Consider the following 23,926-nt stretch of genomic DNA (forward strand, 5'->3'; position numbering starts at 1 on the left):
TGGAGTGGGTTGCCATTTACTTCTCCAGGGGATCTACCTGACCCAGGGATGGAACCCATGTCTCCTGTATTGGCAGGCAGATTCTTTACCATTGAGTCAACAGGGAAACCCCCTGTAACCAGTCTATGATAATGCAAATATCAAGAATAGACACATTCACCTACCAAGAAATTGAAGCAACTAGCAATTACAGTAAGTAAAAAGGGTCACAAAAATTAGGGGAAAAAAATGCTTAAGGACTAGAGATGGATAATCTTAACCCAGCTTTCAAAAAAAAACTAACTTGAAAAAGTAAGTTATGGAAACAAGAGACAAACAAAATTCTAGTTTAATCAGACATATGCTTTGAGAACCAGTAGAAAGTAAAGCAATAATCACTAACACATGCCAAACTTAGTATTCCCTTTTCTTTGTTAATATTGGAAGACAGACACAGAAAAGAAAACCCAGAAACACGGAAGTAGCCAATGGAAAAATCACAGATGGATGGAAAGCGGATCCACAGAATAATCCATCAATGCCAAGTGACGTTTCTCTGCTTTGTGGAAAAAGTGACGACTAGGGACCATTCCTATTCAAAAGATTTCCCCCACAAAGACGCACGTGACAACAAAGACACAAAAGACAAGCTAATCATATATGTAACATAAGGTAAAAGAAAATTAAAATACTGGATGACAAGTTAAAACTAAAAAAAGAACTTGGTCAGTTAGTTCAGTTGTTCAGTCATGTCCGACTTTTTGAGACCCCAAGGAATGCAGCACAACAGGCCTCCCTGTCCATCACCAACTCCCAGAATTTGTTCAAACTCATGTCCATCGAGTCAGTGATGCCATCCAACCATCTTATCCTCTGTTGTCCCCTTCTCCTGCCTTCAATCTTCCCCAGCATCAGGGTCTTTTCCAATGAGTCAGTTCTTTAAATTGGCAGTCAATAAAAATTGGACAAAACAGATGATAATTTTTCTTACTAAGATAGAGATGTCTCTAATCTGATTCTACATTTTTTTCAGAGTAAAAACAATCTCTCCAATTCTGTCTCAAGAGTCCAGCCAATGAGTTTTACTTTCCACCAGTTAATTTAATGTTAATAAATGTCTAATTAAACTACAGAGTTTTACAGTTTGGCAGTTCCTAACTTGCCCTATGACCTGGCAATTCCACTGCTAGCCATATACCCATAAGAATGGAAAGCAGGGGCTTGAACAGGTATTTGTGCTCCAATGTTCACGCAGCATGATTCACAACAGCCAAAAAGTAGAAACAACCCAAGTGTCCATCAACAGATGAAGAGATACACAAAAAGTGGTAGGTATACACAATGGGACATTATTCAACCATAAAAAGACATGAAGTTCTGATACATGCTACAACGTGGATGGAGATAAGCCAGACACAAAAGGAAAATATTGTGTGATCCCACTTACACAAAGTATCTAGACTGGGCAAATTCACAGAACGGAAAGTAGATTAGAGGTTATCAGGGGCTGGGAGAAGTGGGGAAGGAAGTTACTGTTTAGATATTACAGGGTTTCTTCTGCCTGGGATGATCAAAGTTTTGCAAGTGGATGGTGGTGATGGCTGTACAACATTGTAAATATTCTTAATGCCATTGAATTACACACCTAAAATGGGTGAAATGGTAAATTTAATGATGTTTTTAACTCCAATAAAAAGTATAGGGACTTCTCTAGTAGTCCAGTGGTTTAGGCTCCATGCTTCCAAAGCAGGGGACATGGGTTTGATCCCTGGTCCAGGATCTAAGAGCCCACATGCCACACAGCCAAAAAATAAAATAAAAAAGTTTTTTTAATTACCCAATTCAAAAAATTTTATAGATGAGGAAGCTGAGACACACCTGTATGGTCCCAGGCAAGTCTCAATCCCTCCAATTTTCTTAATTCATTTAATCCTCATCTCAAACCCATGGTATGGGGACCATTATTATCCCCATTTTATAGATGAAAAAACTGAGGTACAGAAATCAAGGTTACACAGTCTAGTAAGGGGTGGAGCCAGCATTCACACTATTTTTAGAATGCACTAAAAATTTATATTCATCCGTAAGAACCGACTTACAGAAAGCTTTAATGCCTGGTACTATTAGAATTTGTCTAATAAATCACAAAAAAAGACATTTTATCTAAAACAATGTTTGTAAACAATGAGGAATAAGGCCTGCTACTGACTGATGGGGAAGTGGGTAGGGGGAGAGGTGACGGTCATGGAGGAGGAGAGGTACATCGGGAACAAGGGAATCCTACAGACAGGCTGAGCCCTGATCACTGAATGGGACTGGTGAGACTGACGGGTCTCACCATTTAAGAAGTCTGAAAATGCAACCTACCTCCTTAGACTTTCTCTAGGTAAGAGCCCTCCAATCATGGCACTGGCTACCAGCCACATCCATCCACGAGGTGAATGCCTTTATTCCAGCAGTAATGTATTTATGTAGTGGAGGATATTGGGATAAAGTGAGAGAATGTCAGAGCAGATGTTTGACACCATTAATCAGCATGTGATGCTGCAATGCTCAATCTAACCAGCCCATGTGGATGGATTAGGGAGGGCTGATATATAAACTATCCCATCATCAATTCCTCTGGTTAGCTCGGAATCCACACAGGACAGTATAGACAGTGTATCATTCTATGTCTTTATCCATTAAACCTAAAGTTCATCTGATTCTGCTGGTTCTGACAGCATGTTCCACAATATCCTATTTGCATCTTCCTATAAGTTGTTTTGAGACTGCAAAGTTTTTATATCAATTCAGTTCAGTCGCTAAGTCGTGACCGACTCTTTGCGACCCCATGAATCGCAGCTCACCAGGCGTCCCTGTCCATCACCAACTCCCGGAGTTCACTGAGACTCACGTCCATCTAGTCGGTGATGCCATCCACCCATCTCATCCTCTGTCGTCCCATTCTCCTCCTGCCCCTAATCCCTCCCAGCATCAGGGTCTTTTCCAATGAGTCAACTCTTCCCATGAGGTGGCCAAAGTAATGGAGTTTCAGCTTTAGCATCAGTCCTTCCAATGAACACCCAGGACTGATCTCCTTTAGAATGGACTGGTTGGATCTCCTTGCAGTCCAAGGGACTCTCAAGAGTCTTCTCCAACACCACAGTTCAAAAGCGTCAATTCTTCGGCGCTAAGCTTTCTTTATAGTCCAACTCTCACATCCATACATGACCACAGGAAAAACCATAGCCTTGACTAGATGGACCTTTGTTGGCAAAGTAATGTCTCTGCTTTTCAATATGCTATCTAGGTTGGTCATAACTTTCCTTTCAAGGAGTAAGCATCTTTTAATTTCATGGCTGCAATCACCATCTGCAGTGATTTTGGAGCCCAAAAAAATAGTCTGACGCTGTTTCCACTGTTTCCCCATCTATTTTCCATGAAGTAATGGGACCAGATGCCATGATCTTCGTTTTCTGAATGTTGAGCTTTAAGACAACTTTTTCACTCTCCTCTTTCACTTGCATCAAGAGGCTTTTTAGTTCCTCTTCACTTTCTGCCCTAAGGGTGGTGTCATCTGCATATCTGAGGTTATTGATATTTATCCCGGCAATCTTGATTCCAGCTTGTGCTTCTTCCAGCCCAGCGTTTCTCATGATGTACTCTGCATATAGGTTAAATAATCAGGGTGACAATATACAGCCTTGATGTACTCCTTTCCTGATTTGGAACCAGTCTGTCATTCCATGTCCAATTCTAACTGTTGCTTCCTGACCTGCATATAGGTTTCTCAAGAGGCAGGTCAGGTGGTCTGGTATTCCCATCTCTTTCAGAATTTTATAACAATTAGATTAGCAAATATCCTATAAAACATCCCTTGTTATTGCCTCTGGGAATAAGGACAGCATTTTGCTTTAGCATGTAAATTTTTATGATGGAATAGTCTCACTTGAACTGAAAACACTCCCCACTCTGTTGCTTCATAAATTATGTTCTTTACTGGCTCAATGGTAAAGAATCAACCTGTCAATGCAGAAGACGCAGGTTCGATCCCTGGGTTAGGAAGATCCCCTGGAGGAGAAAGTGGGGCAACCCCCTCCAGTATTCTTGCCTGGGAAATCCCATGGACAGAGGAGCCTGGTGGGCTATAGAGTCCACAGGGTCACAAAGAGTCAGACACGACTGAACATGAGCATACAAAAGAGGGCAAAAGTGCAACGCAAAGCAATGCAGCCCAAGAATTGTTTAATAATTAAATTCCACCTTAATATACCAGTCTTACACATTTCGTTAAATGACGTACCCATGAAAGATGAATCTGCTTTTGGCTTGCTGAGAAAAATAAGCCTATGAGATTGAACCAAACATTGGTCAAAGGCAGTGAATGCCATCCTGTGATTCTCCTGCAAATGTTCCTATCCTTACCCCCTTTATGCTCTTTCTGTTTTCATGTAACAATTTTCCATCAGGGTAATTGCAAAAATTAAATGAGATAAATTGTGTTCACCAAATTTACTGGCACATTAAAAAAAAATAGTTCACTTCTTTCCTTACTGTCTTACCTCTGGACTTTATTAATCCAAATTCAAAAGCTAGCAATCAGGAAAACTGGATGTTCATGTTAGAGTTTATTTTACATAATTGATGAGATTACACAGGTCTGTGAGTCCCAGGGAAAACAATCTTCTCCTACTTCTCAGATATGGAAAAACACACCACCACCACCCCCACCCCCCGCCCCGCAAAAAAAAATGATTCCTACAGATAAAAAGGTAATACAAATAGAAAAGCTATATAAATTACCCCAAGTCTAAGATCAGAAAGAAAATTAGTCCAATACATTGTAAATAGCAGGGCTCCTCAGGCAGTACTAGTGGTAAAGAACCTGCCTGCCAGTGCAGGGGACAATAAGAAACATGGGTTCAATCCCTGGGTTAAGAAGATCCCCTGGAGGAGGGCAAGGCAACCCACTCCAGTATCCTTGCCTGGAGAATCCCCATAGACAGAGGAGCCTGGCGGCTCTAGTCCATAGGGCCGCAAAAGAGTCGGACCCGACTGAACTGACTTAGCACGCAATTGCAAATAGCATTAGAATGATATACTCAGTCACTGGCTATGATTACAAGTATAATCAGAAGGGCAGTGGATATCACAATGAGCAGTGAAAATGTTTGGGTGGATTAGGGAAAGTGGTGGTAAAACTCATTTTGAGGGTCACTTTCTATTTGTCATGGGCTTCCCTTGTGGCTCAGTTGGTAAAGAATCCGCCTGCAATGCAGGAGACCTGGGTTTGATCCCTGGGTTGGGAAGATCCCCTGGAGAAGGGAAAGGCTACTCACTCCAGTATTCTGGCCTGGGGAATTCCAGGGACTGTATCAACCATGGGGTTGCAAAGAGTCGGACACGACTGAGTGACTTTCACTTCACTTCTATTTGTCATACTATTATTGCAAAAGTATTTAACTTTTGCAGAATTTCTCTCACATAAGCCCAATTAAAACTATACAACAAGCAACATAAGCAAAGTTCCATTTCCTGCTAGTCTGCATTTTTTTCTGGCTGTGGTTGAGAAAGTTAAAATTTTATGTTGCAATTACAGTTTGCCTTTTTCTGAGTACCCTGTGGCTTTGCTGACAGCTCACAGCTGCCTTAATCTTACACACAGGTTAGTGTAAAGAGGACACACGTAAAACCACATCCACCATCAGGATGAAAAGAAGAGCATGTACATACCTCGTTCAAATTTTAACCGCTGATAAAGCTGAAACTGATCCACCGGTACCAAACAGGCAATCTGAAACCAGAGATATTCAAAAGATGAGATGTCACTTCTTTGCTTACTTTCATCAGGGAGCCCCAAGTTACCCGTCTTTTTACAATCCCTTTTTCTTATCTGGTTTACTGTATCTTCTCTATACCAGCTATCTGCAAATTTCATTTTCCTTATACTGTTCATGCAGTTAAACAGAAGCAGCAGTTCCCAAATCATCCCCAATCCTCAGCCATGGTTAGGATTCCCTGCTCAAGGCATCAGTGACAGAACTCAGTGATCATCTTCCATTCTTTTATCAGAATCGAGACTAGTGGGAATTGGCAACCCACTCCAGTAGTCTTGCCTGAGAAATCCCCAGGGACCAAGGAGCCTGGTGGGCTACAGTCCATGGGGTGGCAAAAGAGTCAGACACAACTTAGGGGCTAAACAACAACAAACAAGACTAGACAACCAAACGTTTGGACTTTGCAAATTATCTGTGCACATATAGAAACAATGCTCCTTTTCTCTCTTCACTTAATACATTTTTAAAAGATTTTCATCTTAACCTACTGAGCACCATTCTTTAAATAAAGCCTGATGATTCAAATGCAGGAAGTAGCTGGGGTTTCTATGAAAAAAGAAAAAAAGATTATAATTCTAGCTTTAAAACTTTAAGATCAGGCAGATACTGCCTCAGGAATAACATAACTTCATTCATCAGCTAGGGAATAGTACTTTCTAAGCAATAGAAACACCATTTCTTTTGACGAACATCACTTCACGGGCCTCTGGTGATCATTCATTGTCATCCATGCCCTGGCAGAGAAGACGTGCCTAAAGATATTTCTTGTGGCTAAGCGCCTATTTCCATTTCAGATGGCACTAATAAATAACAGTGATTCATATCTAACTAAATGACATTTCAGATTAATCATTTTAAATTGCATTTCAAAGGCAGATGCAGGAAAAGCAAACTGCTCTTAAACTGGCATTCTAAAAATAATAATTCCACTGACGTCAACATATAAATATATTGACATTGCTTAAAAGACTTACAACTGAGAAAAATCAAAGGACTTTAGGTTTTCAGACATTCATCAAGTTGATAAAGCACATAGCCTTAGCCTTGGAAATTGCAACTGTAAAACATGACATACTTTTGCTATAAAATCTATCTAGATAAAAGCTCTTGCAACTAATGGCAGTCTGCTTTGAGAAAACCTGAGTTTAAAAATAAGGTATATTCAGGAGGGGGAGCACATGTATACCTGTGATGGATTCATTTTGATGTTTGGCAAAACTAATACAATTACGTAAAGTTTAAAAATAAAATAAAATAAAAAAATAAAATAAAATAAAAATAAGGTATCTAACATGGTATTTAACAACCATGATACATTTTAAAAGATAATGAAAATCTAATTCTCCTCCTTACAAAAAAAATCGATTTGTTTATTCTGTAAATGAATCAAGCTAAGTTAGCTAAAATGTATGAAGAACAACAAAATAGGCAAGTTCAGCCTTCTACTACTAAGTCACTTCAGTCGTGTCCGACTCTGTGCGACCCCATAAGATGGCAGCCCACCAGGCTCCCCTGTCCCTGGGATTCTCCAGGCAAGAACACTGGAGTGGGTTGCCATTTCCTTCTCCAATGCATGAAAGTGAAAAGTGAAAGTGAAGTCGCTCAGTCTTGTCCAACTCCTAGCGACCCCATGGACTGCAGCCTACCAGGCTCCTCCATCCATGGGATTTTCCAGGCAAGAGTACTGGAGTGGGGTGCCATTGCCTTCTCCGTCAGCCTTCTATGTACCAACTAAAATCGGGTAAAACATAAACTTAATTATAACATTTTTTCCAATGGGGAGGGGGAAAACGTTGCATTTTCAATCTGGCACCTTAAATAAAAGCTCATTAGCTTGATTATGTAGAAGGCAATGGCACCCCACTCCAGTACTCTTGCCTGGAAAATCCCATGGATGGAGGAGCCTGGTGGGCTGCAGTCCATGGGGTCGCTAAGAGTCGGACACAACTGAGCGACTTCACTTTCACTTCTGACTTTCATGCACTGGAGAAGGAAATGGCAACCCACTCCAGCGTTCTTGGCTGGAGAATCCCAGGGACGGGGGAGCCTGTTGGGCTGCCATCTACGGGGTCGCACAGAGTCGGACATGACTGAAGCAACTTAGCAGCAGCAGCAGCTTGATTATGGTTAATTTTATGTGATATTGGTTTTACCCTAATTTTTTTTTAAATTCAGTTAGGCTTTTATCATACTGAAAGTCAGTATTGTCTCATCTGTTATAATACTATCTGGACCTCTTTCCTGAAAGACAAAGGGGTCTCAAATAAAATGCAGAGTTGGAAACAGAATGTACAGGCTTGTGAAGAGAGACATTAAGAAATCAGTAAAATTCTTGACTTAGTCACTGATTCACTGCAGGTGGAGGACAAATAATCTAATTGTACATTAATTTGAGGGCCAAGGGTACTTGGGGAATGATGTCATCTGGACCCAAGAGACCTCAGTGTTATTTTAGAAACCTATTTTTAACAACCCCCCACCAAAACCCACTTAAGGTCTTTGATTCTATATGACAGTCTTGTACTCCGCCTGTGAAAGTGAAAGTTGCTCAATCGTGTCTGACTCTTTGCGACCCCATGGATTATACAGTCCTTGGAATCCTCCAGGCCAGAATACTGGAGTGGGTAGGCTTCCCTTCTCCAGGGGATCTTCCCAGTCCAGGGATCAAACTCAGGTATCCCACACTGCAGGCAATTCTTTACCAACCGAACCACCAGGGAAGCCCCACTACTGCCTAAAACAGATTCTGAACTGATGAAGACCTTCAAACCCCTGAAGTCAACCCCTAAAAATTCTGATCAATAACAAGCAATTTATACAACAGCTAAGTCCAACAGAGTTGATGGAAGACAAAGCAAACAAGAGATGAGATAATGTTTCAGACAGAGATGAAATTCTAATGAGAAAAACGACAGAAATTAATTCAGTAAAAAAAGTCAACAATGGTAGCGATGAAAGTTTAATTTTATATTAGAAAGATAAATTTCATCTGAGCACACATTACTGCCAACAGGGAAGTCAGAGGTCTCTAGCTTTTTTTGTCCCTTCCTCTACTTTGTAGCTCCTATTTTATTGTTTTCTAGATCAAAATTTTGTATGGAATTAGGCCTTAACACAGTAAATCAATTTTTCTGTTGAAATCTGTGATCACAAAGAGTTAGTTCCATCATTTCTCACTCTGTTTGATCCTTTTGGAATCAAGTTAACACAAAACACACCACTCTCTTCTCCAGAGCCTCCCTCCTGGACTTACATCTTCTCTATATACTCATTTAGAGTCTATTATGGGTAAAGTGTTGGCTGGAAGCTTGGGATACAAAAGAAGGAGATACAGAAGCTGCCTTCAAGGAACTTAAATTACTCAGGAGGTAGTAATGTACACATAAGTTAAAAAAAAGATCTATTCCTTGATCTTATCGTCTGTTAGATTTCACAGATTAGAGCTAATTTTCTGAAATGTTTTTATATACTTTGACATTTTCTGGTTTTCTTTTTAAATTAATTTTTATCAGAGTATACTTGCTTTACAATGTTGTGTTAGTTTCTGCTGTACAGCAAAGTGAGTCAGCTGTACATTTACATATACCACCCCCCGCCCCCCGCCTTTTTGGATCTCCATCTCATTTAGAGCAACACAGAGCACTGAGCAGAGTTCACTGTGCTACCCAGCAGGTTCTCATTAGTCATCTATTTTATGCATAATATCAACAGAGTATATATGTCACTCTCCCAATTCATCTCACCTCCTCTTCCCCCATGGTACCCATACGTTTGTTCTCTACATCTGTCTCTATTTCTGCCTTGCAAAGAAGACCACCTATCTCATTTTTCTAGACTCCACATACATGCATTAATATACAGTATTTGCTTTTCTCTTTCTGACTTACTTAACTTTGTATGTATAAACTTTAGTTAAAAAAAAAAAAAGATGATTCAGAGTATTAAATTTCTGGTTCCACTGCAATCTGAAGCAAAGTCACGACTGCTCAAGGTCTTTTACAATTATAAAATTGAAATAAATGTTTAGGATGATTACTGAAGGTTCAATCAGGCTAAAGGTTAAGGAACTACTGCTTAAAAAAAGAAATAAATCACAAGGACACTAAAATTGATTGCAAAACAGAAATCCTAGAGAATAATGGAAAAGATTATAATGAGGTATGTTATGTATTCAATTATCCTCTTCCTGTGAACAAAGCAATTCCAAATCATTCAAAGACATATCAGGACATTCCTTTTTAACCTTTTTATTTCAAAATAACTTTAGACTTACAAAAAGTTGCAAAAACTTGTATAGGGTTCCTAAATGTCATTCCCCTCAATTTCTCCTAACAGGAACACCTTAGTTACATAACCACAGTTAATTATTAAAATAATGAAATTTACATTGATATAAAATAATCTGAGGGCCATATTCAAACTTTACAAATTGTCCCAGTAATCTCTTTTTTCTCAGTCCAAGATCCAATTCAGGATACCACCTATCATTTAGTTGCCATGCCTCCTTAACCTTCTCCAATCTATGGTGGTTTCTCCATATGGTTTTGGCTTTCATGACCTTGACATGTTTGAAGGGTTCAGGCCACTTATTGTGTACAATATTCTCCAGCATGGATTTGTCTGATTCTTTCTCATGATTACGCTGAGGTTGTGCATTTTTAGCAAGAATATCACAGAAGTGATGTCGGGCCATCAGGAGATACATGAGGACAACCTGTCTCATTACTGTCAATATTAACTTTTTAATTTGGTTAAGGTGGCTCAGTGGAGAAGGCAATGGCACCCCACTCCAGTACTCTTGCCTGGAAAATCCCATGGATGGAGGAGCCTGGTAGGCTGCAGTCCGTGGGGTCGATAAGTCGGACAAGACTGAGCGACTTCACTTTCACTTTTCACTTTCATGCGTTGGAGAAGGAAATGGCAACCCACTCCAGTATTCTTGCCTGGAGAATCCCCGGGATGGGGGAGCCTGGTGGGCTGCTGTCTATGGGCTCGCACAGAGTCGGACACAACTGAAGCGACTTAGCAGCAGCAGCAGCAAGGTGGCTTAGACTGCAAAGAAACTGCCTGTAATGCAGGAGACCCAGGTTCGATCCCTGGGTCAGGATACCCTGGAGTAGGAAATGGTAACCCACTCCAGCATTCTTGCCTGAAGAATTCCATGGACAAAGGAGCCTGGCGGGCTACAGTCCATAGTGTCACAGAGAATTGAACATGACTGAGCATAGCACAGCAAGGTGATTTGTCGGATTTCTGTATTTTTTGTAACCACCAAGTATTTTGTAGGGAGATATTTTGAGTCTACAAATATCCCATTTCTCATTATAGGTTTTCCTACTAATTTTTGTATTTATCAATAATTCTTGCCTAGGGACTTCCCTTGTGGTCCAGGGGTTTAGACTTGGCTTCCAATGTGGCGGGTGCAGCTTCAATCCCTGGTCAGGAAGCTAAGATTCCACACGCCTCACAGCCAAAAACCCAGAACATAAAACAGAAGCAATATTGTAACAAATTCTGTAAGACTTTAAAATAAATAATTCTTGCCTATAATTATTATTGTGGCGTTTAATAATGATTTTTGATTTTTATCATTCATTCTGTATTTATAAATTATAATTCTATTATAAGGAAAGGTTGTCCCTTATCCCTCACGTATTTGTTTGTTCATTTATTTATTTAGATCAGTATGAACTAATGGTAATTATTTTATTCAATGAGTTCTAATCTACTAACTGGACTCATATTCAAGCAACAGAAACAAAAATTTCTAAGTATCCTCTCAAATACTGAGAGAGCATTCCCCTCAAACCAACTACTAAAAAAATTCTGCACTTGACTGAAAGTGATTTTTAATTATTTCTCCTTTGGAATTTGTACTAATAAATGACAAGCCACTCCAGTATTCTTGCCTGGAAAATCCCATGGATGGAGGAGCCTGGTTGGCTACAGTCCATGGGGTCGCAAAGAGTTGGACACGACTGAGCGACTTCACTCACTCACTTTCACCTGTTAAACAAAAATTTATCTCTCCTCCTATCCAAGAATGAAAGACCACGTTTTCTCCTCATCACTATAGAAATTCCTTCCAAAAAGAAAAAAAATTTTAATTCAAAGAAAAGGCAAATTCAGTTTCATTTTAATAGAACAAAAACAATAATACCAGAATATTAACAGCAAAAACCTACTGATTACCTGTAGCCCTGAATCACTGTCTTTGTTGTTGTTGTTAAAAATAAGCCTGGGGATACTTATTAAATCCTCAGTTCCTACTCTGCTGAAAGTCTTCACTTTTCCAATCCCCTCCACCTACAGCAGAGCATAAGCAGGGAATTCAGAATATATGTATATGTGGGGTGCTATAACTATTATACATACAAGTTAACTGGATAGATCTAACATCCACAAATGGAAGAAATAAAAGACATATCCTTGTGTACCATTATGAACTATGCCCATCCCATAATATTTGAGCAAGCATCACCACCTACATTGACACGAACCTTACAAAGACTAAAGAAAAAGAGAGGGCAGACAGGATTGCTAGCCAGAGAAGTGTTTCTGCTAAGAGTGCAATGTGTTCTCATTATAATGATACCTACAATATATACTGTCTTTTAGTTGGAAAAGTGAAATGGTTCAAACACAAAAGCTGGGGACTGGCTTTCACATATGTACTACCATCAAGGTCTGGAAAGGCAAGACAGAAGGGGGGAAAAAAAAAGGCCAGACCTTACTTAGATTTGACCCTTTAAAGCACACTTCTGGTACTGTTGCTTTTATTTTTTTATTTTTATTTTTTAATTTTATTTTATTTTTAAACTTTACATAATTGTATTAGTTTTGCCAAATATCAAAATGAATCCATCACAGGTATACATGTGTTCCCCCTCCCTCCTCCCTCCCCATACCATCCCTCTGGGTCGTCCCAGTGCACCAGCCCCAAGCATCCAGGATCGTGCATCGAACCTGGACTGGCATCTTGTTTCATACATGATAGTATACATGTTTCAATGCCATTCTCCCAAATCTTCCCACCCTCTCCCTCTCCCACAGAGTCCATAAGACTGTTCTATACATCAGTGTCTCTTTTGCTGTCTCGTACACAGGGTTATTGTTATCATCTTTCTAAATTCCATATATATGCGTTAGTATACTATATTGGTGTTTTTCCTTCTGGCTTACTTCACTCTGTATAATAGGCTCCAGTTTCATCCACCTCATTAGAACTGATTCAAATGAATTCTTTTTAATGGCTGAGTAATACTCCATTGTGTATATGTACCACAGCTTTCTTATCCATTCATCTGCTGATGGACATCTAGGTTGCTTCCATGTCCTGGCTATTATAAACAGTGCTGCAGTGAACATTGGGGTACACGTGTCTCTTTCCCTTCTGGTTTCCTCAGTGTGTATGCCCAGCAGTGGGATTGCTGGATCATAAGGCAGTTCTAGTTCCAGTTTTTTAAGGAATCTCCACACTGTTCTCCATAGTGGCTGTATTAGGTTGCATTCCCACCAACAGTGTAAGAGGGTTCCCTTTTCTCCACATCCTCTCCAGCATTTATTATTTGTAGACTTTTGGATCACAGCCATTCTGACTGGTGTGAAATGGTACCTCATAGTGGTCTTGATTTGCATTTCTCTGATAATGAGTGATGTTGAGCATCTTTTCATGTGTTTGTTAGCTATCTGTATGTCTTTTTTGGAGAAATGTCTATTTAGATCTTTGGCCCATTTTTTGATTGGATCATTTATTTTTCTGGAGTTGAGCTGTAGGAGTTGCTTGTATATTTTTGAGATTAGTTGTTTGTCAGTTGCTTCATTTGCGATTATTTTCTCCCATTCTGAAGGCTGTCTTTTCACCTTGCTGATAGTTTCCTTCGATGTGCAGAAGCTTTTAAGGTTAATTAGGTCCCATTTGTTTATTTTTGCTTTTATTTCCAATATTCTGGGAGGTGGGTCATAGAGGATCCTGCTGTGATGTATGTCAGAGAGTGTTTTGCCAATGTTCTCCTCTAGGAGTTTTATATGTTGCTTTTAAAAATTAAAGGAACAGGCTGAACACAGAATACAAAAGATCAGTATATCTAGAGACGGAACTGACCATGGAATTGATCATGACAGCATGTTAAGGTTTTGGCAATTTTTGAAGAGCTATGCTCAGAGGGTAAAGAATCTGCCCACAGTGTGGGAGACCTGGGTTGTGGGAGACCCAGGGTTGGGAAGCTTCCCTGGAGAAAGGAATGGCAAACCACTCCAGTATTCTTGCCTGGAGAATTCCAGGGACAGGGGAGCCTTGTGAGCTACAATCCATGGGGTTGCCAAGAGTTGGACACGACTGAGCAACTAACACACACATACACGTGACTTGCAAAAAAATACAAGAGAAATAGTACTGGCCTTGTGATAAATGCCCTATCACACTAACACAGAAACTGAGAATGTTTCCTATCACAACCCAGAAAATAAGAACCGGTACATTTGCCCATTCATCTGACTGTAGTAAACTAAGCTCATTGCTGTTGCTGTTTCGTCACTAAGTCATGTTCAATTCCTTTGCGACCCCATCGACTGTGTCGCACCAGGCTCCTCTGTCCATGGGATTTTCCAGGCAAGAATACCAGAGTGGGTGGCCATTTCTTTCTCCAGGGGATCTTCCGACTCGGGGATCAAATCTGCATCTCCTGCATTGGCAGGTGGGTTCTTTACACTGAGCCACCAGGGAAACCAAGCTCAAACCAGCTATCAAATCATAGCTGAGAAAACAAGAGGGCATCATTGTCTTAGAGCCAGAAGGCAGGGCTCACTGGGGAACTGAAAGGTGGAGGAGACCTGGCATTCCAGGACCAGGAATCTCTCAGAAAAGGGCTGCTTTTGGTCTTCTTTTTTCACCTGTTCTACAGATACCTTGGGCTTCCCTGGTGGCTCAGTGGTAAAGAATCCATCTGCCAGTGCAGGAGACACAGGTCCAATGCCTAGGTCAGTATCCTTGCCTGGGAAATTCCATGGACAGGGGGAGCCTGGTGGGCCACAGCCCATGGTGTTGCAAGGAGTCGGACACAAGTTAGAGACTAAACAACAACAAGGCCTCAGGACATCTTCCCATGTCATGCCCTGCCTCCTGCCCTCAGCCCACTGATGGGTAAAAGGGATGTTCCCACATGCACAACCATCCATGTGATACATTCCCTCCACCACTGCTGAGTCTTCTTTTATTTGCCTTCAGTTAAAGAAGAAGCTTAGAAACCTCACTCTCCACTCACATGCAGTTTTAACACAAAGCCTTAAATATGTTCTAAAACAAAAGTCAGCTTGGAATCTCAAAAGTGTCTACTGACTCCAGCATGGCAGATTTCTTTATCCCGTGCTGCCCCAAAGTTTTACTCTTTTTCAGCCGACACATATTACAGCCAAAGACTGTTACAGACACATTCAGTCCCTTCCCATTCAGACCCTAAAACCGCAGGAGCAGCAATATGGCCATTTGCCCCAGCGTCATACTCTTGATAACAGGAGGAAAAATAGAGTTAAATAAAAAGATAGTGAGACTTCCCTGGTGGTCTAGCAGCTAAGACTCTGTGCTCCCAGTGAAGGGGGGCTGGGCTCGATCCTGAGTCAGGGAAATAGAGCCCACATGCTACAATTAAAAGATTCTAGATGCCACACCAAGACCTGGTGCAGTCTAACTAATTAATTAATTACTTAGAGGGCAAGTGGAGACAGTGCTAAAGGGTGACTGGGGGAACTACGGGATCTCTTATAATTCCAGCAGCCTAGCTTAGCTGGTAAAGAATCCGACTGCAATGCAGGAGAACCCGGTTAGATTCCTGGGTCAGGAAGATCCGCTGGAGAAGGGATAGGCTACCCACTCCAGTATTCTTGGGCTTCCCTGGTGGCTCAGCTGGTAAAGCATCCACCTGCAATGTGGGAGACCTAGGTTCGATCCCTGGGTTGGCAAAATCCCCTGGAGAAGGGAACAGCTACCCACTCCTGGGTAGCTATTCCGGCCTGGAGAATTCCATGAACTGTATAACCCACGGGGTCACAAAGACTTGGACACAACTCAGCGACTTTCACTTCACTTACCAAAACTACCCTAAATAAACATGTGATATGAGGAAAAACTAAGGGGCTTCCCTGGTGGCTCAGATGGTAAAGAATCCACCTATAAAGCAGGAGACCCAAGTTCAAACCCTGGGTCAAGAAGATACTTTGGAAAAGGGAATGGCAACCCACTACACTATTCTTGCCTGGAGAATTCCATGGACAGAGGAGCCTGACGGACTATAGTTCATGGGGTCACAAAGAGTCAGACATGACTGAGCGACTAACACTTTCACTTTCATGAGTAAAAACTGTGTTTATTTTGCAAATGCAGCTTTAAATTTCTTGGCACCCCCCACACCCCCCATCCCAGTCTTTCCAGCATCCCACCCTAAATCCCTTCCTATAGCAATTCTGGAGCCCCTGTTCTTGAGAAGAACAGTCGCATCCATTCGCCCTCTGGTGCATGCTGTAGCACCAGCAGCAAAGGCGGGTTGTTCCAGTGGCCTCGGACTTGGAAGGAGGATGGGTAGGTGAGAAGCTGGTCCCAGCCATCCACCACCAGCTGGCCACAGGAGAAAGTCCCACTTCTCAGGTCCTGTGATGGTAGGCATTTATGTGCTTGCTGCTCACATCTGACATGGTCCAGACACATGGTTCATGTTCCCCTGTAAGTGATGATTATGTTACTGCCCTAACACAGTAAGGAAACTGCTTCAGTGAGTCACCGCCTTTCTAACAGGGCTACTAACTTCAAGCAAAGGCTGTGCCTAAAGTAATGCTATCAGAACCAACCATCTGTGTCCTGCCTTTCATAATTCCATGTTGGACAAGATTCCTGGATCAAACACTGCTGAGCAACAGCTGGAAGGACCAGATGACACAAGAGAGGAAAGTTTTCCTTTTCCCTGGCTCCCAGTGGGTGCCCCTCTAGGACACAAGTTCTCCAGTCACTACTCCCACCAGCTTCCATGACATTGAAGGGGAGCTGCCTTTTCCACTGTGTCTTACATAAGCAAACAGGTTTTGGATTGGGCATTGAATCCTTTGCTGATGAAGCTACTCCTGATAAATTGAAGTGAAGGCAAAGAGCCACAGCTGAGCCAATTTGGAAGCACTAAAGCTTGCAGGAGACACAAATATGAAGCAGAGTCAACTCTGTGAGCTAGACCTACATAGGAAAGCGTTCAGAGGAAAGAACTTAAATTCCTGGTGTCCTTTAAGGAGGAAAAATTTTATACTTCCATGCATTTTATAAGAAAATGAACAGTGAAGGATCATGTATTGTAATACAAACAGAGCATCACAAAGGGAACCTCAGCCTTAACCAGAATTATTCTTAACAAGCAAAGTATATTTATGTGTTACCTATAAAAATAAGTGTGTGTGTGTGTTTTTTTTAATGATAGGAAAAGTAGTAACAGAGACAGAATCCAGAGAAGCACAATCTGGATGTACCACTGTGATAGACTCAATAATATATAGATTAAGAACTATGTATTATAATAACAACTGTATATGAGCAAAGTATGATGTCAAGCAAGTCAGAAAGGGAGACGGTGTAGCCCAAGTTCATGTGTGTGAGGTATTTGCTTTGAAAAGAGTCACCCCATATAAACTGATGAAGCCACCAATAACTCCGTTATAATCGCATCATTTCTCAACTCAAAAATGAGAGACAATCACCACCACTGCATTTGTTTTTTATTCTGGGGGAAAAAATAGTGGCAAGTTGGTTAAGAACAGTTGACTACTGCAATTCATGCCCATCTTCAGGCAGGCTCTTAGCATGACCTATGAGTACAGAAATGGTCCTTCAATGCCCCAGAGTGTCTCTTACTCATCTAATGGGAAACAGACTTTGGAGAATATAAGAAATACCATAGTTTAGGTTGGAGTATGTTTTTGTTCTGTTTTTCAGATATCCTTTTGTCATTTTTAAGAGCCATTATGGGTTTATTTGCTTTTAATGCAGCCTAAAAGTAAAACTGTTTTTAAAGTAGAGCTGGGTAAATGGAATCAGAACTAGGGAAGTGTGAATGAGAATGTGAATAGCGGGAAAAGTCAAGATTAAGAAGGAGAAAAGAACTACAGGGGAAGATGACCAGAGCATGTCTGTACTAAGAAAATCAGAAAAGTGAGACTCTGTTCTGGAGATTTTTAGGACAAACCATGGTCTGTCACTTGTCTATACACATTAGCCCGAACATTTGATATCCAAAGGCCCAATGGCTAATGGTTACCATTCATTTAAAGTCTAGAGAAAAATAAATAAATAAAGTCTAGAATGCCGCTATGTCATGAGCTTTCTGCCAAGAGGGAAATGGTCCATTCTGTGCTGTCCAACCTGGTAGCCACTAGCCACATGTGGCGACTGAGTACTTAAATTGTGATCAGTGCAATCACAGGAATGAATTTCTAATTTTAATTTTAATTAGTGGCAAATAGCCACATGCAGGCTTATCTAGAAAAGAGATTGTAATTAATTTCAAAGGCTTGTTTAGAAAGGTCACTTCATTTATGTTTTAATAGCTTTCACACACAAGCATTAAATAAGATTCCATGGCAGACATAACTCCTGCTGCCTGCTCCATCTCACACTTTTTGCTCTTATAATTAATTATCTGGCTCATTATCTGTTGAATGTCTCTCTTCGAAGTCAGAAGCTCCAGGAGAACAGTACTGGGACTATCTTATTCACCTCTCTATCTTGACCGGGAAAGAGCCTCGCACTTTGTACACTCAATAAACATCTGTTGACTGGTCAGACCTCACAGAAGCAAGTCAAAAAGGAAGCACGTTCCCTGGAAGGGTCATGTCTAGAAAGACGCTCCTGCAAACCTGGGTCTCATTTTTAAAAACCATTTCCAAGTTGCACAGATCAATAGTATTCATGGTAGATAACCGAATCTTTCCCCTTTTTAATTTTCTTCTACCCATTTTTCACACAAAAGTTAATATTTCTCACCACAGGATTCACCCAATCAATACTACCTCTTTGTTTTAAAAATTCCATTTATTTCATGACTTTCCTAAAATGAACAACTTCTAAACCAATATGCATTCCTTTTATTCTTCCCCTCAAATGACTTCACACTCACTTGTATCACTTACTTGGTATTTCATAAGCTAAACACAGGGCACCCAGATGCAGACTGGTTAAAAATGGTCTATACCATCTTTCTGACTGCTTTACTTACAAAAGATATAAATGTGTAAAAGAACATCTGTATATATATAAAGCACATGTGTATATACATGGATACACACACCTTCGTACAGACACAGGCATACAGACATGTACATATATACCTACACATATATACCTACACACACATATGCACTCTACTGGACTTTCAATTATCAAGACCTTTACTCTGCACTCTGTTCATCCACCAAGTTCTACTTTTAAAGCCATGCAATCTGTCAGAAAGGACTGGATTGGAATTCTAACTCTTTTGCCTTTTAGATATGCAAAAGAAACCCTTGCATAACTAAATAAGCAAGTTATTTAGACACTCTGAGCTTCAGTTTTATAAATCTATTGAAAGTATTAGATAGTATACTGGCTAAGAAAGCAACTACATGAAGGCATACAAGATTTGAAATGAGCAGAACCTGAAAGTTAAAAGCTGATTTAAGGGCAAGCTATTAAATGGGGATTGAAAAAACAAAGAGAAATGTCACAGTGAGAAGAACTCACTCAAAAAATACATTTCTATGCCTGATAAACACTGAAAGAAAGGCCTTTCTCTGCTCTTTAGAAATGGTCCAACCCAGGCTACCTCTGCAGAATCATAATAATTTACGTTATCTTTAACTACGGCTAATCAGTCATCTGTTTATCTTTGAAGTATTAAAAAATCCCCAGGCCACTGACTATTCAGCCTCCAAAGCTCACCTAGCCCCTTGGCCTATTCTAGAACTTCTTCAACACTCAGGGGGCATTTATAAATAGAACCAAAGTAAATAACAGCTTTAACAGCCTCCATAAAGAATCCAAGGTATGTAACAATAAAGTACTCCTTTAAAAAGTTAACCCCTGTATTTTGTTTCTAGACTCCCTGGTAGAGACGTACATAAAGAGCCAAGATCCCAGGAAATCATGTCAACAGGGAAAAGGGGAAGATCAGAGCACCCATCCATACCTCAGCTTCCTGCAAGGTCCCATGGTTTAGGCACACCATGTCCGGGCAGGTGATGGGAGACCCACATCCTTCTCGGATTGCCAGCTGCATGTACTGTTTCAGACACTAGAAGTTAAGAAGAAAAAAGACAATTACCCACCACATTACAGAAGCCCCAAGGTTATATAACTGCCACTGCCTCTTCTTCCTTAATTGGCAGTCCTGGGGCTCCTGCACTCAGGAAACCAAAGTTATCATGAGTGTGAGTACTAAGTGCCATCACTCTGGAAAGAACGCAGAGACAGGTAATTAATTATGTATGACTTCATCCTAAGAATATTGAGTTTATCCAAGGTAACAAGTCAAATTCCTGTATGCTCACACATTTTATTCACCATAGATTGGGAAAAGGAGAAACACTCTCTTGCACTAATGGCAAAGGCCTTCTCTGTACTTCAAAAAGAAAAAAAACTCACATAATTTCCTATCTCCATTTTTACCCAGTGGTCCTCTCTCTCAAAATTTGCCCAGAAGTAGAATTCATGTCAAGCTCACCAAATAGAATTAAAATAAGATTAAGGCACTGGCTTATCTACAAATACTCTCAGAAGCAAATACACCTGGAAAAGGAAATGTTAAAGACAATTTGAGACCCTCAAATTGAGACCCTCAAATGAGACCCTCCAAGAACTGTGGGCCTTGGCAGATGCTAAAATGGAGGGGGTTTGAGTAGAATCTGAGAAAAAAAAAATTACATAGGAAATAAGAAACTCAGAGAGAAGTAATACAATATGAAGGACAAACGTGTCACTAGTAAAAGCGTAACTAGTAAATAAATCCTAATGACATAATTGTGAAGTCTTTTCCTTTCATTGCCCATCTTTATGCGTTTTCCCCATCTGAATCTAAAACTATCACAACTTTACTATTTCAGAAAAATAATCATGTATTAATATTTATCTGTTGAAATTACTGCTACAATGTACTAATGAATTAATGACTAAGGCAAACCATTTAAACCAAATTTTTTACTCTCTAAATATTTAAAAATTCCCTTCTTCAAGGAGTCAATCATTTTTATCACAGAGGAAACTAGAAAATAGCCTCATTATCCAAAATAGAAAAACTCATCAGTAAATTATGCTAAATTCAAGCAACTGAATGCTGAGGAATCAAGAAAAGTACTTTCAAATGATGTTTAAAGACAATGGGGAAATGCATATGATTTAGTATGAACTGGGGAATAAAAGATGATTTAGTATGAATTGGAAAATAGACAATATCTGAGAGCAGAGTCCTCTTAAGTCACTCTTCCCCTACAATCGACCATAATCAATATAATATTTTAATTTTCATTTTTTTGCTCAAGAGAAGAGTGAACATTCACTTGGTCTTGGGGTTACTGAGCCAAATATGGGCTCCAGTATGAGGAAGAATAGATCAAGAAAGCAGTAGCAAGAAAACATGAGGAAGAATTTCAATGCACAGGCAAAACTCAAGAGGGAGTATACAAGTGGCTCAAGAAAAATAATGTCACACTAAGGGACACGTGAGTAAATGATGCAAAGCCTTGTCCACCCAGCTCTGCTTTTGAGGGCCTCTCGACCTTCCAGCTGCCACTAGATCCCAGCCGCCACTTGAAATTGAACTAGAAAGTGAAAATGTATGGTCTCTAGGCTTAAGGGGAAGACATCTGAGAAAAACAAAGTGAATGGTACAATGAGCGTCAAATCCTAATTCCTGGGCTCTAGCCTCCGTGCCACGCTATCAGCTGACAATGGGAACATTGCCTAAACCATGACCCAGACTGGCCTCCCTTCATGTACAAAAAAATGTTTAATTGGAAGATAATTGCTTTACAAGAGTGTTTCTGCCATACATCAGCAAAAATCAGACATAGGTATGTACATGTCACTTCTATCATGAACCTCCCCTCCCACCCCCCATCTCATCTCACCCCTCGAGGTTGTCACAGAGCACCCCTTCGAGCCCTCTGCGACATACAGCAACGTCCCACTGCTATTTCACATCTGTTACGTGTTACATATTTTACATATGGTAATGTATATGTTTTTATGCTACTCTCTCAAATTCTGACACTCCCTTCATTTTTAAAACGGGGATAATAATACCTATTATGGCTACTTCCCAGGGTTTAAAACACTCATACACACAAACCCAGAATTTTGTACATGGAAGCCCTTTGGAAATACGCAAACTGCAGAATATTTAGTCATATTTTTACTGCATTTCACGTGGTCTTGGTCTCGGCTGTAAAGAATCCACCTGCAATGAAGGAGATCCCAGTTCGATTTCTGGGTTGGGAAGATCCAATGGAGATGAGATAGGCTACCCACTCCAGTACTCTTGGGCTTCCCTGGTGGCTCAGCTGGTAAAGAATCCACTTGCAATGTGGGAGACCTGGGTTCGATCCCTGGGTTGGGAAGATTCCCTGGAGAAGGGAACGGCTACTCACTCCAGTATTCGGGCCTGGAGAATTCCATGGACTATGTAGTCCATGGAGTCGCAAAGAGCCGGACATGACTGAGCAACTTTCACTCACTCAGTCACCTAGTCTCAGACTTCCAGTAATTTTGTGGAGAAATGTTAATCTTTTAGTCTTGTGAGATTATTATTTCTCTGCTCCCTTCAGGAAACAGTTAAACCACTTGTGGTAGAGAAGTTCCATAAACAGAGCAGACATTTACAACAGAACACACACCTCTATTCAATTCTCTCTGTTGAACTATTTGCATCTATAGACAAGACTGAAAATAGGAACTGAAGAGACTATGTGTATCTTTAAAAGCAAAAAAAAACTCATTTCAACTTTTATTGGAAATTTGTAAAACTGAAATCTAAGCTATCCCAAGACTTTATAATGGATGCTCTATTTGCTAAGGTAGGAAGGCTGAAACCACAATATACAAACCAATGAATTTTGAAGCTTCCCATGAAGTCTCTCCTGGCCATGATATTCTCTGACCCATGCTTCGAGGAGAGAAGTTAGAACTGTGTACACTGACTACAGGCTGTAAGTATATGATCCCTTTAAAAAAAATTATGAGAAATAGTGGTTCAAGATAGAACTTTATAAGTGCAAATTGCAAAGTGATGCTACAGCACAGGCACCCAACACTCCATCACTAAGGGCGTTTCTACTGAAGGCAGAGAGGGAAACAACCAGCTCTACTGAATTTTCAAGGACCTTAGGTTCATGATATGTCTTACATTAGCTTTCACTAAAATTTAATCTCAAACCCTCCCTCTCTTCTTTACTACCTCTGGCTAAAGCACAAAAGAACCAAAAGCAATCACATGAACCCCTGTGTTACACAAACCATACCTACGTAAAATGGTTAACAATTCTGGGAGAAATGGAATCGAGTTTGTAAATAAAAACAGAAACACGGAAAAAAGAAAATATTATTATTTAGTCACATTTAAAAAAATCACATGCCATTAAACATTGGCATTAAACAGAAGTCTAAATAGGCAATTTTCATAAGAGCTAATATATTCTAAGGGAAAATGTTTCAAAAATTGAACTTTTCAAAAATCTTGATGACACAAGAAAGAAACGATTTCTCCTTTGAAAGCATCAATGTTTCACTTAGTTTGATAGAACATAGAAGCATTTTCAGGCCGTTAAGAGCATGTGTAACAATAAGGATTGTTCCTCAAAATCATTCCACAGCACTCAAGGACTCAGATGAGATTTAATCAAGGATTTAACCATCAAATATCTGTTGAGCCAGATGACCTGTCTGTTTCAACCCTGAAAGTCTACGAATTATGTAGTCTTTCCATAAAGGGGTTTCTTCTAGGTCCCTTTCAAGGATGCTATTTTCCAATTTATCAAAGGGCATTCTTCATGAGGTATTCTCATCTATCAGGTAGACATGGCATAAGAGCTACAACATTCAGACAAAGCTATGTATCCACCACCAGAATTAC

At 40.3% G+C, this 23,926-nt stretch overlaps 1 protein-coding gene across 2 annotated transcripts in view; it reads right to left on the reverse strand.

Moving 5' to 3' along the window:
* RNF144B (ring finger protein 144B) overlaps positions 1–23,926 on the reverse strand; it is a 159,816-nt gene that overhangs the window by 28,797 nt on the left and 107,093 nt on the right. For both annotated transcript variants that reach the window (XM_027523985.1, XM_027523984.1), the window contains exons 3-4: positions 19,991–20,095; positions 5,695–5,755 (exon numbers count right to left, since the gene is read on the reverse strand). In XM_027523985.1, coding sequence (XP_027379786.1) covers positions 5,695–5,755; positions 19,991–20,095 — 166 coding nt within the window. The remainder of the gene's footprint in view (positions 1–5,694; positions 5,756–19,990; positions 20,096–23,926) is intronic.

Source organism: Bos indicus x Bos taurus, chromosome 23 (assembly GCF_003369695.1).
Source record: "Bos indicus x Bos taurus breed Angus x Brahman F1 hybrid chromosome 23, Bos_hybrid_MaternalHap_v2.0, whole genome shotgun sequence".
Taxonomy (NCBI): Eukaryota; Metazoa; Chordata; class Mammalia; order Artiodactyla; family Bovidae; genus Bos; species Bos indicus x Bos taurus.